We start from the raw sequence: 13,518 nt of genomic DNA, 5'->3' as shown, positions 1-13,518 counted from the left end.
ACCCAATATTTAGATATAGGTGCCGCAGCTGATGCTTGAAACAATCGTTAAATATAGACAAATAAATAATTATATATTGGCTAATACGTCATTGCCAACTCACGAATGCTCTGTTTTGCTATTTTTATCTATTTCTTTTCTAACTAGAATACGATGCTATAATATGTCATTAACCTTTTTGCATTGAAAGCCGTTATTAGCTATTTTTTCTGGCTCTGATTTTAACAGTTTCTTAAAATCTTCAGAAGTCCATCCTAACATCTCTTATATGGTTCGTAAGCGGCACACTTCGCCAAACCACTTAGTCGCACCAGTCCCTGCTGGTACTGACGTTCAGGAACACAATAAAAGAAAGTGGCCCAACCTAAGACTGACCGACGTAGAATGACCTAATTTCTCCGCGAAACGCTTAAATAATCCGAAACTACCATGATTCCATGCGAACCTCTCCAACGTGCCGTCAGAATATTAATTTCTGACTAATTCGTTCCCATGTCTCTCAAACGTCAGAAATCACATTTTCCCTCGTGTCTTCCACAACATTCACTGAGCCTGAGGGGAAAAAATGTTTAGTTTAATTGTAAAGTGATTATCAGAACATCTCCGTTTTCTCTAATTTTTCCGGTTTCTTTTTATAACCATCCAAAATTAACTTACTCGACGGCTTTTTTAAAGCTGTGGTGCCTTAGTATTTTAAAATTACCTCAAGCGGGTGATTATAGCGAGGTATGATGTAATTTTCGACCAGTCACCTAGAGCCGGCTGTTCGAAGCGTGGGCAACGCTATCTGCTAGATAAATCTCTATCTCGTGGATGGCGCAGTACGTTTTGTCAACACATCCTCTAGATTGCGATTTATGCTTTGAAAAGCCTTATCTGCCTTTTGAACAACTGGTCCCTGAGTAATTATAATTCTTGGGAATAATACCCCGAATCATGTAATGCGTGTCGCCCGTGGTGCCCCCTAAGTACACCAATTGACCAATGGGAGGGCACGTATCATTTCAGCCATTTTTCAAATAGTTAAGCGACACACCTATCGACCAATATAAACTCGTGGTACATATAATATCTTAGGATAGTTATGCAATTGATCTACCCGACTATGTATTTGTAGAATATCTATGATGGATGAACTTGAAGTACGCCAAACATTCTGTTTCAGAAGTGTAGAAGAAAAAAAAAAAAGAGGAGCTGTATTTCGAACCAGGAGACGTTTCAGCAATAACACAAACTATTCTCGTAAAAGCAGACCAGAGTCAAAGCGGACATCAAAGAAAAGCTGTCCATTTTCACTTTCTATACGTAATTACCGAGTTCCAAAATTACCACATTTGTTATTCTGTTGAGGAAAATTCCAAAAAGCTCATTAGTCTGGTACTGGACCTCACTAGAACGAACTTGAAAGCAATTCGAACGTTGTCATCAATTGTTGCGCAGAAGACTGGCACGAGGCAAAATTCTAGCGAGCATGTTTATAAGTCTTTGACGTAAGTGCATAATAAACCAGCAGTTCTTTCCGCGCAATATCCGCAATGGCCCGTAAAGCTAGCGACAGGAAAGTCAGATTGACTCCGCAAGTTGAACAAGATGGCCTTGAGCGCTAAGTCTCTCCGGCTGTTGTCCTTCGTCCATGTAGCGCTTGGTGTTTTAGCGATTATCGGAGGTCTTGCCGCAATGTTAGTGACAAATTATTACAATGGACTGTACGGCATGGGCATCTGGCTAGGCTGCTGGGTAAGTTAAATTCGTTACCGCAGCTCTTATGTAGCTGCTATATAATTTGATTGTCGGCTCAAAACGACTAACCCGTGCCCGCTGAATGCTGATACAATTTCCCTCGAAAGTTACATTAAGTGGGACGGTAAGATTTACGCTTACGTAAGGGGTTTCTGTTGTAAGTTGTTTTAGGGCTTCACCTACATGCTACGAAGTTAGGTGGTACAAAAATTATCATGAAAACATTTAGTATTTATGTGATATTTGTTTGCGGTTACGGAAAAGAAGGTAGCGCGTGTGTTTGAGTGTTTATGTGAGCTCGGTGTTTCTTTTTTTTTTCTGACTGCCCTTGCGTGACAAAAATTCTATACAATCTGAATAAATTTATTTCCCTCGATATTAAATGTGCGTCGGAAGCTGTTTCTTGATGATTTTTGCCGATATGAACGTTTCCTGAACAAAAAATACCAAGGATACCTGTAGATAAGTCGAGAAAGACGAGATCGGGGTACTGAACGGAAAGGAACGTTGACAACGGGCCAGTACGTAATCATGGAAAGAACGTTTCATGACAACAAGAAAGCGGACAGTCCGTCTGTTCTTAACCCATATGTCACATTAACGTCAGAGTTGCCTGGGGTTTTGACATTAATTAACATGAGTGCAAATATTGCTGGATTTTTTACGCCTGACTTGACGACTTTTTTCCCTTTTTCTATAAAAAAGGCTTTTTTTTAACATGAACACACTTAAAATTATAATAGATTAGAAAAAAAAAATACATATATATATTATAGGATGAAAACAAGGATAAACTAAATTGACTATACAAAATATATGAATTATATTTGTATTTCAATATTACGATGCCTGTATTCATTATTTGGAGTGTTGTTTCTGTTAAAATTGTTCTTGGATGCATCTTTTTTAAAAACATTGACAGCAGCCTGGATCCATATATACATATATTTGTATAGTGTATTTATTAGTTCTTCATTTGTTTAAATCAATGATGTTTAAGGCATGGGGACAATTTTTTTGCCAAATCATTGCTGAAATGTTAATTTACTTTGGGAGCAAACAATAGCAGTTTTAACAAAAGACCATAGTGAATGTTTGTTATTGTATTGAGTTAAGCTCAAAAGTGAAGCTTTGTATGCTTTCTGAATTTAATATGTAATGTTTCAGTACTGGTAAGTTTTACACATAATTGGGCAGATTGGAGTGTATTTGTTTTGTTACATATAGCTTGTTAGTGTGCCTGTTTACAAAATAACAATTTTCACCAGCATAACAGCACTATCATCATAACATAATTAAAATTTCAAAAATTTGTAATAAGGACAGTGCTAAGTCATGGTTACTCATGCACTTTTTTATTTGGTGTCAAGTTAGAACTATACTTAAAAGGTGTCAATTATGATTATTGCTAAGTTCTTTTGGGCTGCCTTTATTTCTGACATGGTGGTTGAATCTCAGGTCTTCAGTAATATGGTTCAGTTTTTTGAGTGGACAATTTATCATGCCTGTTGTTCTCATTTTAGTATTCAACGCCTATTTGCCAAAAGCAAGGACAATATTGTTGAATATAAGTCGTTAACAAATAGTTTAGACAACAACTCTGCACATTACTTTACTTTAACTTATTTCCTTTCTGAGACCCCCAAACCCCCTCCCCTTCCTCAAAACAAACAAACAATTAAAAAAAGTTATAGGCCATTTGAAAATTAATCACCCTGCATATGTAGTGATGTTGTGATTGCAGCCTGTTTAATTATACCAAGAATGGAATGATATGATATTTAAGAGTCAGCTATCAATGCAATCTTTAACCTACAAATTTCCATTTCCATCTAATTCCTCTTAAGAATCCTTACTGCAGAATCAATAATGAGACCATGAGAAAGAAAGTTTGTTTTAAATGATTGTGAATATATAGAATTCATATATATGAAAAGCAGATTTTCAAGAAATGAATATGGGAGGGATCTTTGCTGTCATGAAACACTGCTTAAGGCCTGTACGGGATTTGAACCTATGACCTCTGTGATGCTGGTGCAGTGCTTTACCAACTAAGCTAATCAGCCAACTGGGAGCTGATCAATATGTTGGTTCCATATAAACCCGTGAAGTGATGAATCAACAACTGTGAATGTATGAAAGTTATATATGTGAACTGTGGATAAAGACGTGAATATGAAAGTGATCTTTACAATTATGAACACTACTTGAGCAGTAGTGAATATGAGGCCTGAAAAAAATTCAGGCCTGTACAAGATTTGAGCCCAATTGACCTCTGCAATACTGGTGCAGTGCTCTACCAACTGAGCTAACATTAGCCAACTGGAAGCTGATCATTATGTTGGTTTGTATAACCTTGCCAAGTGGTGAATAAATGACTGTAAATATATGAAAACAATATAATTGTGAATTGATTGCAGTTATGACCACTACCTAAGCAGTGCTAAAAATAAGGCCTGAAAAAATAGTTAGTTTTGTTTTAAGCAAGCAAAAAAAATGTTTATTATTGCTGACACATTTTCATGGAAAGATGTAAGTTGCAAAATCTAAAGAAACAGTCATTTAAAAAATAATGAAAACGTTGTTCATAAAATCAAATCTCAAACTGATACGTTAAGTTGATAAAATGTAAATAAATAAATAATAATAATAAATAATTGATGACCGAAATATACAACTTACTTCAATTGGTAATACTGAAAATAACAATGACAGTTGCAATTATAATTATAACTAAATGAAAAACATATAATGATGTAATGGCTACCTTTTAGGGAGAAGTATTTGATTTGTATTCAAAGCCACTTGTTCCCTCCTGCCATTTTCTCTTCTCTGCTTTTGTCATGACTAGCATCTAGTTTCTCCTTACAACATCACCCCTGAATCAAACATGAAGGTCATGAGAATAAAGGAGATGATCACCAAATAAAGAATCTCTTGATTGTTGGACAAATTCTCCTTGTCAGAACCCTTGAATGTCCAGGGAGTAGTATGGAGAATATGCTTACTGATGTTAGGGAGAGTAAAGGGTTAATTGCGCTCAATTTAGTTCTGTCAATTTTGACAATTTGCTTCTTTTTCTTTTTCATCTTCAGGTCATATTGACAGGTTCGGTTGGATTAGCAAGTTCTCTGACGCCTAGGAACTTTTGCCGGGTATTGAAAAATATTCATATTCTGAAGATGTTAGGAAGATGTTCCTTGGATGTTCCATCAATAGTCAACTAAATTTTTGTGCAAGGTATTCATAGAGTGTTTGTTATTGTTCTCTTCAGATTGGAGGCTTTTTGGGATTTTGTCTGGTTGCTGTTGTCCTCCTGTCAGTTTGCTGCATTGTAATAGGAACAGTAGCTGTAAGGCACTTTGAGTTCGAGTCAAGTGTAACTCGTGATTATTACAAAGGCAAGGGTACTTTTGGAAATGAGCATCACGAAGATTTTTACAAATCAGAAGAATATTTTGAAGGGAGGCATGAAAACGGCCGCATTGGTCTCGCTGTGTATGGCTCTCTTTTGGTCATCAGCTTATGTGATGTATTGTTGTGCTGTGCTTCTATCTATGTGTGCCGTGACCTTACTCGCAGTGAACAGGTATGAGTAATATCTATCTATCCATCCATCTATCCATCCATCCATCCATCCATCTATCTATCTATCTATCTATCTGAAGGTTGAACTAATCAATAAGACATAACTTTTCTGTGAGTCTGAGTTTCACGCTTACGCAATCATCAGACAGATTTTAAACAGTTAAATACAATAATGTACATTGAATAATGCAGCAAAATTGTAATATAATGAATCAACAAGGGGCTGGCAAAATGCATTTATTGCAAAGAAAGAAGCCTTGTCATGTTGTTGTGGTTGTTTTTTTTTTTGCTTCTTGGTCAATTGTGGACATAAGTGTTGTCCAAGGCTATTCATAATTTTGTTTTTCACGTACCCTTGTTCCCACCAATAGCATCATGATAGCATTCTTAATAGAAACCACACACAACCTAGTCAATACCTTACTTCACTTTGGTGAAGGGATAATACTTGAAACATCAACTTTAGAAACTCTTTATTGGTGACCAATGTACATTATCAACTCAGTTAATCAACCAATTAAAGTTATTTTGTACAGGAGGGATGAGGGGGGGGGGAAGGGTAATAAAGGTAAAGGATTCTGACTTCAGCAACATGCATTTAGGCTCACACTGCTGCTAGGACATGAAGGCTTGGCAAATGACTTAACTTAAAGTCTGAGTAAGCAGGAAGTTCTAGCTTGTGAAATTCAGTTGCTTGAGTCATAATACTCAGCCAAATAATGGAATTAGTGAAGAAGTACGTAGAGGCGATATTTGCCTTGTCCAAAATTTTCCTTTTTGTTGCAGGTAACACTTGCAAGCAGTAATAGCCGTCATTCATCATTATCTCGTTATTCCCAACGGAACATTGCTACTTTACCCATAGCAGAGTTAGGGTATAGTCATCAGAACTGGGCAGAGGTTGTCTTCCAAGGAGCTATACCCCAACCCCTACAGCCTATTCAAGGTCATTTCCTACAGCATCCAGATTTTCAGTTTTTTGCGCCATACAAATTACCGGTGAGTTCAAATTATGATTTGACCATCAGGTACATTGTATACTATTTCTCAATTCTTCTCAGAGTGTTATTATTATCAGTAATAATTGTATTTCTTTATAATATGTAACATATAATAAACTAAAGTAGAGTTAGCTTTCATTTACCAAAAAGGTTTCCAACAACTTTGTTTATTGCATCTTAACCCATTACACCCCAACATCAATATGCATATCCTCTACAATGTCCTCGTTAAATTTCCTGATAAGAAGAATTTGTTTAATAATCAAGAGCCTTTTTAATTGGTGGTCATTTCCTTTGTTTTTGTGACCTAAGTGTGTGATATCATTCAGGGTGGATATCATAAGGAGAAATTATATGCTAGTTACTCTTAAGGGCCAAAGGGCTGAGGAGAAATTTGTTACTTATTCAAGAAATTAAAGACTGACATGATTCAATGTGCAGTCTTGTCTTTTAACACTCAGGATTCACCAAAAAGGAATTTCTCTCCAATGTGAGTGCATTATTAAGAAGAAACGTGATCAGACAGATGAAAAATATAAATTAGATAATGTAATTTGATTAAACTCCAAATTCTCAGGGCAAAAATTGTAAGAAAAGTATGGCAGATGGTGTGGAGAAGTAATATGAAGATGTTGAGAGTGATCTGAATTGTCTTGTGTATTAACTTTCAATGGTTTAACTCTCAGAGTCAGGAAGATTTTAAATGCGCTTGCTACTTGATGCTCTTGCATGAATTTGAGCATAGGATGTGTGATGAAAATCATTTAATAGACCCTACTGCACATTTTCAGGTCAATTGTGGTATTTTATTTTTCATTTAATTCCACATACTAGCAATTTGAAGTTCATGCCTTTAAATGTGATAACGCATTTTTCCTTTCTAAACCAGGACAATTATAATGCTTTAACAGTCACAGGAAGTCACAGGAAATGTCGTCGATAGTGTAACTTTGCTTCTTTAATTTCTGTTTAATCTGTCGACAATCATTACTAATATTTTCTTTTCTTCTAAATGTCAAGAATTATGCTGAACTTTACCCAGAGGGCATTGTTAACCCTGGCAACACACCTGCCAGTGAGGACACCAGGCTACAGATTGTGCCAAATGAACCACCTCCAGCATACACACCAACAGAAAACCAAGAACTTTGTCAGCTTCCTGGCTCTTCATTGAGTGCCTCCTTAAATTCACACCCAGCATTGCCAACTGAAGAAAGTGCATCAGGTCAAGAGTCAACAACAAATATTTCAGCTAGAACCTTGACACCAGAAAATATGAATGTATCGGAAGCAACAAGATTTTCACAACTTTCCAGTAGAGAACACCCACAATTTTCAGAGACACCTTCAGAAAATCTAGTATCATGTACCCCAGTTCTTACGCTGCATGCAGAGAATTCAACTTTTTCATCACTACCTGTGACATCTTCAGCAGCAGATACTTCAGAAATTGTTAGAAGATCCTCAAGTTTTTCATCTGTATCACCAGGAGTTTCTTTGACTTCACTACCAAACTCAGTGCAACTCAATCTAGACATGGATCACATAGCGTCATCTGAATCACAAAACAACACTGCACATCGTGAAACTGTTACTACTCCTGCTGAGACAAATGGAGATACATTCACGGTGATAACTACATTGTAGCTAAGAAAATAACCACCATACTGGCTAACAAGAGAAAAAAAAAAAAGAAGCATAGCCTTTCTGGATTGCTAGAGAATGACATTCCCTGAAGAATGTTAACTGTTACTGTTTTGCTTCAGCCTATAGGCCTGGGCTGAATAGATGAGCTGAACAAATTGGATTAAACCACTTTGATATGGAGAGGGCTTGAAATTTGGTTATGCCTGAACAGCAGGACCCATTTTCTAATAACTATGAATCTAGTCATGATAAGGGGTCAGGAATGGCAGAGCTCCCAAAGTAAATATCCTTTGTTGAATCTCTCTTTTACGGTTCTTGACAACTAAACATAACATGGTTCCTGAGAACTTGGCTTACTTTAGGAAGAATTTCATGTCCACTTTTTGACACATACATATTAATCTGATAAAAATTAATTTGCAGACAAATACCCTGCTAAGGGTTACCAATTAGTGTGGTATCCACTCCTTCCTCCTTTTCCTCGGCCTTTTTTAACATTGGCAAACCAATATCACATTTTTGTATGCAAACTAAAGAGTTGAAACATACTCTTTGAGATGGGAGCAAAGGTAATTTCTAGCCCTAATGTACAGCTTTTTTTTCCTATCCTTTTTGAACCTGCCTTTGATATAAAGTTTACCTATGGTAACCATTTTTGCTGCACTGTGGTACAAAATAAATATATCTCTATTTTTGGCAAAATGTGTTTAATTTTTAACATGATCCCCTTGCATCTACTACGTAAATTTAATATACACTCATATTTAAGTAAAGTGGCTTAAAAGCAGGACATAATCCAATTTAGCAACTTTATTATTTAATTGGTGTAAATGTATTTTCCTACAAATTCAGTTGTGATATGCCATTAATAATTGCAAATTTCATGGTAAATAAATATTAATATTTTGTTCATATAGAGTCATGTTTCCTTCCTGTCAGGTGAGAGCTACCAGCATTTTCCAACTTACTGACTTCACTTATTTTCACGCAATGCATTTTAACCCTTTAAAAGGCATTTTGATATACCTGAATAACTCCCATGAGTGACCAGGACAGAATTTCTTTGAACTAACATCATAAGAATTCTCTAGAAAACAGTTATGAGAAATTTGAGATTTTGAGAGTTAAAGGGTTAAAATGATTCCAACTACCCCCTGTTTAGACAACATTCCTCTTTGGTGAGGATCTTCTTCATTTACTGCCCTGTCCCTCAAGCCCTCTTCTCTGGACTCTTGTACTTTTGAAATTTATGAAACCCTGTCTTGATCTGATCAACTGATTTGTGACTTACTGATTTTTTACTTATTTGAGACTTTGAATTTGATTAAACTAAGTCTGTGTTCTCAGCCCGACTCCTCTGCCTTTTAAAATTTGGACCAGTTGGTAGAGGAAGGAATTGAATCACTTACTCTGGGAGAGGTTGAGGGTTAAAGCTGATCAGCTTAGACCAACAGTCTGAAAATAAATGAAATAACATAACTGGCTGTAGCAATGGAGAGCCTGCTACCCTTGCAATGACATTTTCAAAAATGTAACACTCTACTCTGTGAGCAGTCTAACGAAAATTCCTCCACACAGCGTAGCATGTTGGTGTGCATTAGGATGTACGAATTAACCCCTTCCCCTTCCTCCCCCGTTGATCATGCGATGAATGTTGCCATACGTTTTGACAACACTTATTCGCAGTTAAGCAATCTAACCATTGAATATAGCGTTATCCATCTTTTGAAAAACTAGACCCAAAAATTCAGAAAAAACTCCTACTGTTGGCTACTTTTTCAAAGAAAGAGAAATGAGAATGGAGCCCTCGGTACTTTTGGTCAGCAGTTTTGTTACCAAAGGGCACAAATGTTATCATACATGAAGTCTCAAATTGCTGCGAGGACATGCACAATCATTTTGGCTCTTGTCTAAGATTGGTGGTGCAGTTCATTTTTGGGCTTTTTTTATTTCGATTTTGATGACCATATCAAGAGATCACTGACATGGAAGCAAATCAACAAACACAGAGTCAAGGAGCCGCCAAACAAGCCATGATTTATATCTGTGGAGGTTCGTGCTTTACAATGTTCCAGTAAGATAACCAGGTGCCTTCGATCCCGTAGTGTAGTTCAGACTCTTGATCCGTCTTGAACAAGAAATGATTTAAAGAAATCAAGAGAGAGAAATCACTTTGATGAAATAACTTCCTCTCGGATTTTGGAAGGTTAATGGGTATAGCATTACGAAGTAGTGACTAATGATCAACAATTATTTAATAAATAGAATAAGGAAGATAGTAAATTTTGAGCAATGGAGGACGATGTTTTTTCGTCTTGTCACGAGCGTGCGACAAAGAAAAACTTTCGAGTCCCCACGAGGAATGGTATAGTTGGTAGGTTAAAGTGAAGGTAGCCAGAGGCTGATGTGGAGCATCAGTGGTCAGTGATCTCTTGATATGGTCATGAATCGAACTTCAAACCTTCGAATTCTGTGCTCGAAGCAACAAGACGAAAAGCATCTTTCTCTAACTATTTACTAGGACTGGGTTCGGTTCTTGCATGACAGCGAGAGTAATCGAAACATCGTGGTTTGTGTTTTCTTTCAAAGTAGAAGGCCTTTGGATAATTCAAACTGAAGACTTGTTAACTCTTGCATTTATGTGAAATCGAATCCAATGGTTGCACGCTTGGGAATTACTATTGTCTGTACGTGTATTTGACAGAAATATATTACATCACTCCTTCATCTATTAGAGTCAATCTAATGACTGTCTGTGTTACCATAGTTCAAAGAGGTGAATGGTTTGGAAACCTGTTTTATTCTTCCCACAATGACAAAGTTTATTTTCATTTGATTTATGTTAGTCTTTAAATGAGGCAAACTATGGAAATTATATTATGTTGACATAAATGACTTCCCTTCCCATGTTTATGACTAGGAAGGGCTGAAACACATATACACAGACCAAAGCAAAGAGAAGAAAAAAATACTTTTGTTATATCCTGATTAACCCCTAAATTCCCTTGATGTCATGAGGAATTCTCCCAATTGTCTGCTATACATTCCTTCTGGTGTTACTTCTGAGGATTTGGTATTGGATTAAGTAATAATTTAATTGATACTTATTTTGGTGCTCATCATTCGCCTTCTTGATTTTGTATTGATATTGTGAGGAGAAATTCTGTCTTGGTCACTCATAGGAGTTAAAGAGTTAACAAGTTAATGAATAGATTCCATGTTACTGTGCTACTGTTCTGTAATATATCACAGGGTACCTCAAAAAAAAAAAAAAATGAAATTTAGCTTCCATTTTGATAGTTTGTCTCATTTGAAGACTAACATTTGAAAAAATGATGTCGTCTGTTATCCATAACCAAACAGACACATGGCAAATGGAATATATATTTTTATTTAGATGGGCATTTGTGTCTGTCCTCCAATAGGTCATAGGTGAGAACAAATCAAAATGTGTGGACAATTCAGCTTCTATTTGGACATGTTGTAGAATATGAGGTGCATGTGGATCTGTCCCAGTTCACTAACTGGTTTGCCCAAAGAGACTACAAAACCTAATTTCACCCTTTGACCCTGAAGAGTGACTAGCATCTAATTTCTCCTTACATCATCACCCCTGAATCACACATTAAGGTCATGAGAATATAGGAAATGATCACCAACTAAAGAAGCTCCTGATTACTTATTGAATTCTCCTTGTCTGCAACTTTGGAAATGTATAGAGAAGAGAATGGAGAATATGCATACTGATATCAGGGTGTAGAGAATTTAGATAACTTACTTTTATTAATTTTTGTTTTTCCCTATTATTCAGAATGTCACACAGAAAATGAGATCAAATCAAGGGATCCAATTCGTTGTCGGGAATGTGGATACAGGATCATGTACAAGAAAAGGACAAAGAGAAGTATCCTTTTGCCAACTAGGTGCTATGTAACTGTGCATAAAGAACTATTGTGTGTCCAAGGGGATTCTGTGAACAAAAAAATTAGTTGACAAAAAGACAAGGGTTCCAAAAAGTAAAAAAAAAAATGAATGGTTGTGTCTGAGCAAGTTAACCCCTTTAACTTTCAATATCTGATTGATAATTCTCCCCTTTAGCTGCTACACACTTGCATGTGAATTCGTTATGGGTAACTGGTGTAAGAACAAGAGAACATTCCTACCTGATACATCTCAGTATTCTCATTACCTGCTGCTGGATGATATAAATGTAGAAGTTAAACAATTTTGAGAGTTACAGGGTTGAGGCATTGTAACAAACCTGTGCATGAATTCCTAGTCTGATATAATAATTTTATCATATATCCTCACCTTTTCATGATTTTGTGTGGCAATCAATTCTAAGCTTTTACACAACCCTCCCCTCCCCCCTGCCTCTCCACCCATTTGACCCATGTCTGTGCCTGGGGAGTGGGGAATTCAAACCTTGCCTGACTAGGGTTGAAGCTTCAAATTGATCTGTCTATTAGTCACAAGCGTCAACTTTATTCTACCTTCATTAGAATTGAGATACTTTAATAATGTTTTGAAGGATCAGTACTTATGGGGAAGAAGCTGTATGGTAAAATCTACATACTTGTGGCAATTTGAGTTGAAAAGGAAAAGTGATTGTTTACAATGTAGTTGTCTCCTTAACAAGTTGCTTCTCAAAGTGGTGGTTTTTGATGCCAGATGACATGGTTTTAACACCCTCACAAGACAATCTGCGCAAAAAAAGATATTTCTAGTGGAGTTGCAGTTCCATCTGCTCAGCAACACATCAGGAAATGAACATCATTGCATTCACACTTTACAGTCTTGTTTCTGCATCTTATCTTGCTGTACAGTACTCTTTTGTTAAGAAAATAATGCTCCATCATTAAAGTTCTTTATTTGAAACGTATCTACTTACTTTTCTCAAAATGATCACCAATCATTAACCCTTTAACTCTCAAGATCTGATTGTTAATTCTTCCTTGTAGCTGCGACAGATTTCCTTGTAACTTAGTTATGACTACTTGGTGCTAAATCAAGATAGCAGCTTCTCCCTGATAAATTTGAATATTCTCATTACCTGTTTGCTGAAGAATGTATGGATATTGTAGGGAAAAGTTTTATGTTAATCACTTCAGGGAGTTGAAGAGTTAAACAGAAAAAAAATTTTTAGACTTCACCTGCAATCAGAGAAGCTTGGGCTTGGTAAATATTTTACTTTTTCGATGGTACCATGTACCAACCTGACATTAAAGAAGCGGTAACTAGAATGAGAGAAATGATTCAAATTGCACTGTCATTGATCGAATAGACAGGAGTGTTTGTCGTTTTGCAGTGAGCATGAGACACTCAAGAAAAAGAAAGCAACGCTTTTCTGGATTGCTTTTAAGTTGGGAGGAACGGGATTGAAGAAATAACAACCATGCAGCTCACGAAAAAGCACCCAGAAGGTCTACTCCCCATAGGAAAGCGAGACGGGAATTTTTTTTCTGCAAGAAATGGCTTGCCGCTAGTTGGCAACGCGCGGTGGCTTAGTGTGAAGAATAAAACAATTTTCGGGTCCGTTGGT

The 13,518-nt window shown here is 36.5% G+C and overlaps 2 protein-coding genes across 2 annotated transcripts; both read left to right on the top strand.

The window, feature by feature from the left end:
• Positions 1-1,440: 1,440 nt before the first annotated feature.
• Positions 1,441-8,888, top strand: LOC113679482 (uncharacterized). The gene is made up of 5 exons (XM_089189886.1): positions 1,441-1,737; positions 4,836-4,895; positions 5,015-5,329; positions 6,115-6,327; positions 7,350-8,888. Exons 1-5 carry the CDS (start codon positions 1,591-1,593, stop codon positions 7,974-7,976), a joined length of 1,362 nt encoding a protein of 453 aa, XP_089046012.1. The 5' UTR covers positions 1,441-1,590; the 3' UTR covers positions 7,977-8,888.
• Positions 8,889-9,807: 919 nt separating this feature from the next.
• Positions 9,808-12,849, top strand: LOC149053401 (DNA-directed RNA polymerases I, II, and III subunit RPABC4-like). Its single transcript, XM_089190453.1, has 3 exons — positions 9,808-10,028; positions 11,788-11,880; positions 12,629-12,849. Exons 1-3 carry the CDS (start codon positions 9,962-9,964, stop codon positions 12,649-12,651), a joined length of 183 nt encoding a protein of 60 aa, XP_089046579.1. The 5' UTR covers positions 9,808-9,961; the 3' UTR covers positions 12,652-12,849.
• Positions 12,850-13,518: the final 669 nt, after the last annotated feature.

This window comes from Pocillopora damicornis, chromosome 1 (genome assembly GCF_964200805.1).
Source record: "Pocillopora damicornis chromosome 1, jaPocDami1.2, whole genome shotgun sequence".
NCBI lineage: Eukaryota > Metazoa > Cnidaria > Anthozoa > Scleractinia > Pocilloporidae > Pocillopora > Pocillopora damicornis.
Note: the sequence above shows the minus strand (reverse complement) of the source record. Positions and strands in the feature narration are given on the sequence as shown.

What these genes read in the sequence shown, in the direction of transcription:
- LOC113679482 (XM_089189886.1), top strand. Translation starts at nt 1,591, where the DNA reads ATGGCCTTGAGCGCTAAGTCTCTCCGGCTGTTGTCCTTCGTCCATGTA. An exon ending in CGCCTAGGAACTTTTGCCGG is followed by an intron (nt 4,896 to 5,014) that starts GTATTGAAAAAT and finishes TGTTCTCTTCAG; the next exon opens with ATTGGAGGCTTTTTGGGATT. An exon ending in ACCTTACTCGCAGTGAACAG is followed by an intron (nt 5,330 to 6,114) that starts GTATGAGTAATA and finishes TTTTTGTTGCAG; the next exon opens with GTAACACTTGCAAGCAGTAA.
- LOC149053401 (XM_089190453.1), top strand. Translation starts at nt 9,962, where the DNA reads ATGGAAGCAAATCAACAAACACAGAGTCAAGGAGCCGCCAAACAAGCC. An exon ending in CATGATTTATATCTGTGGAG is followed by an intron (nt 10,029 to 11,787) that starts GTTCGTGCTTTA and finishes CCTATTATTCAG; the next exon opens with AATGTCACACAGAAAATGAG. An exon ending in CAAGAAAAGGACAAAGAGAA is followed by an intron (nt 11,881 to 12,628) that starts GTATCCTTTTGC and finishes TGCTTCTCAAAG; the next exon opens with TGGTGGTTTTTGATGCCAGA.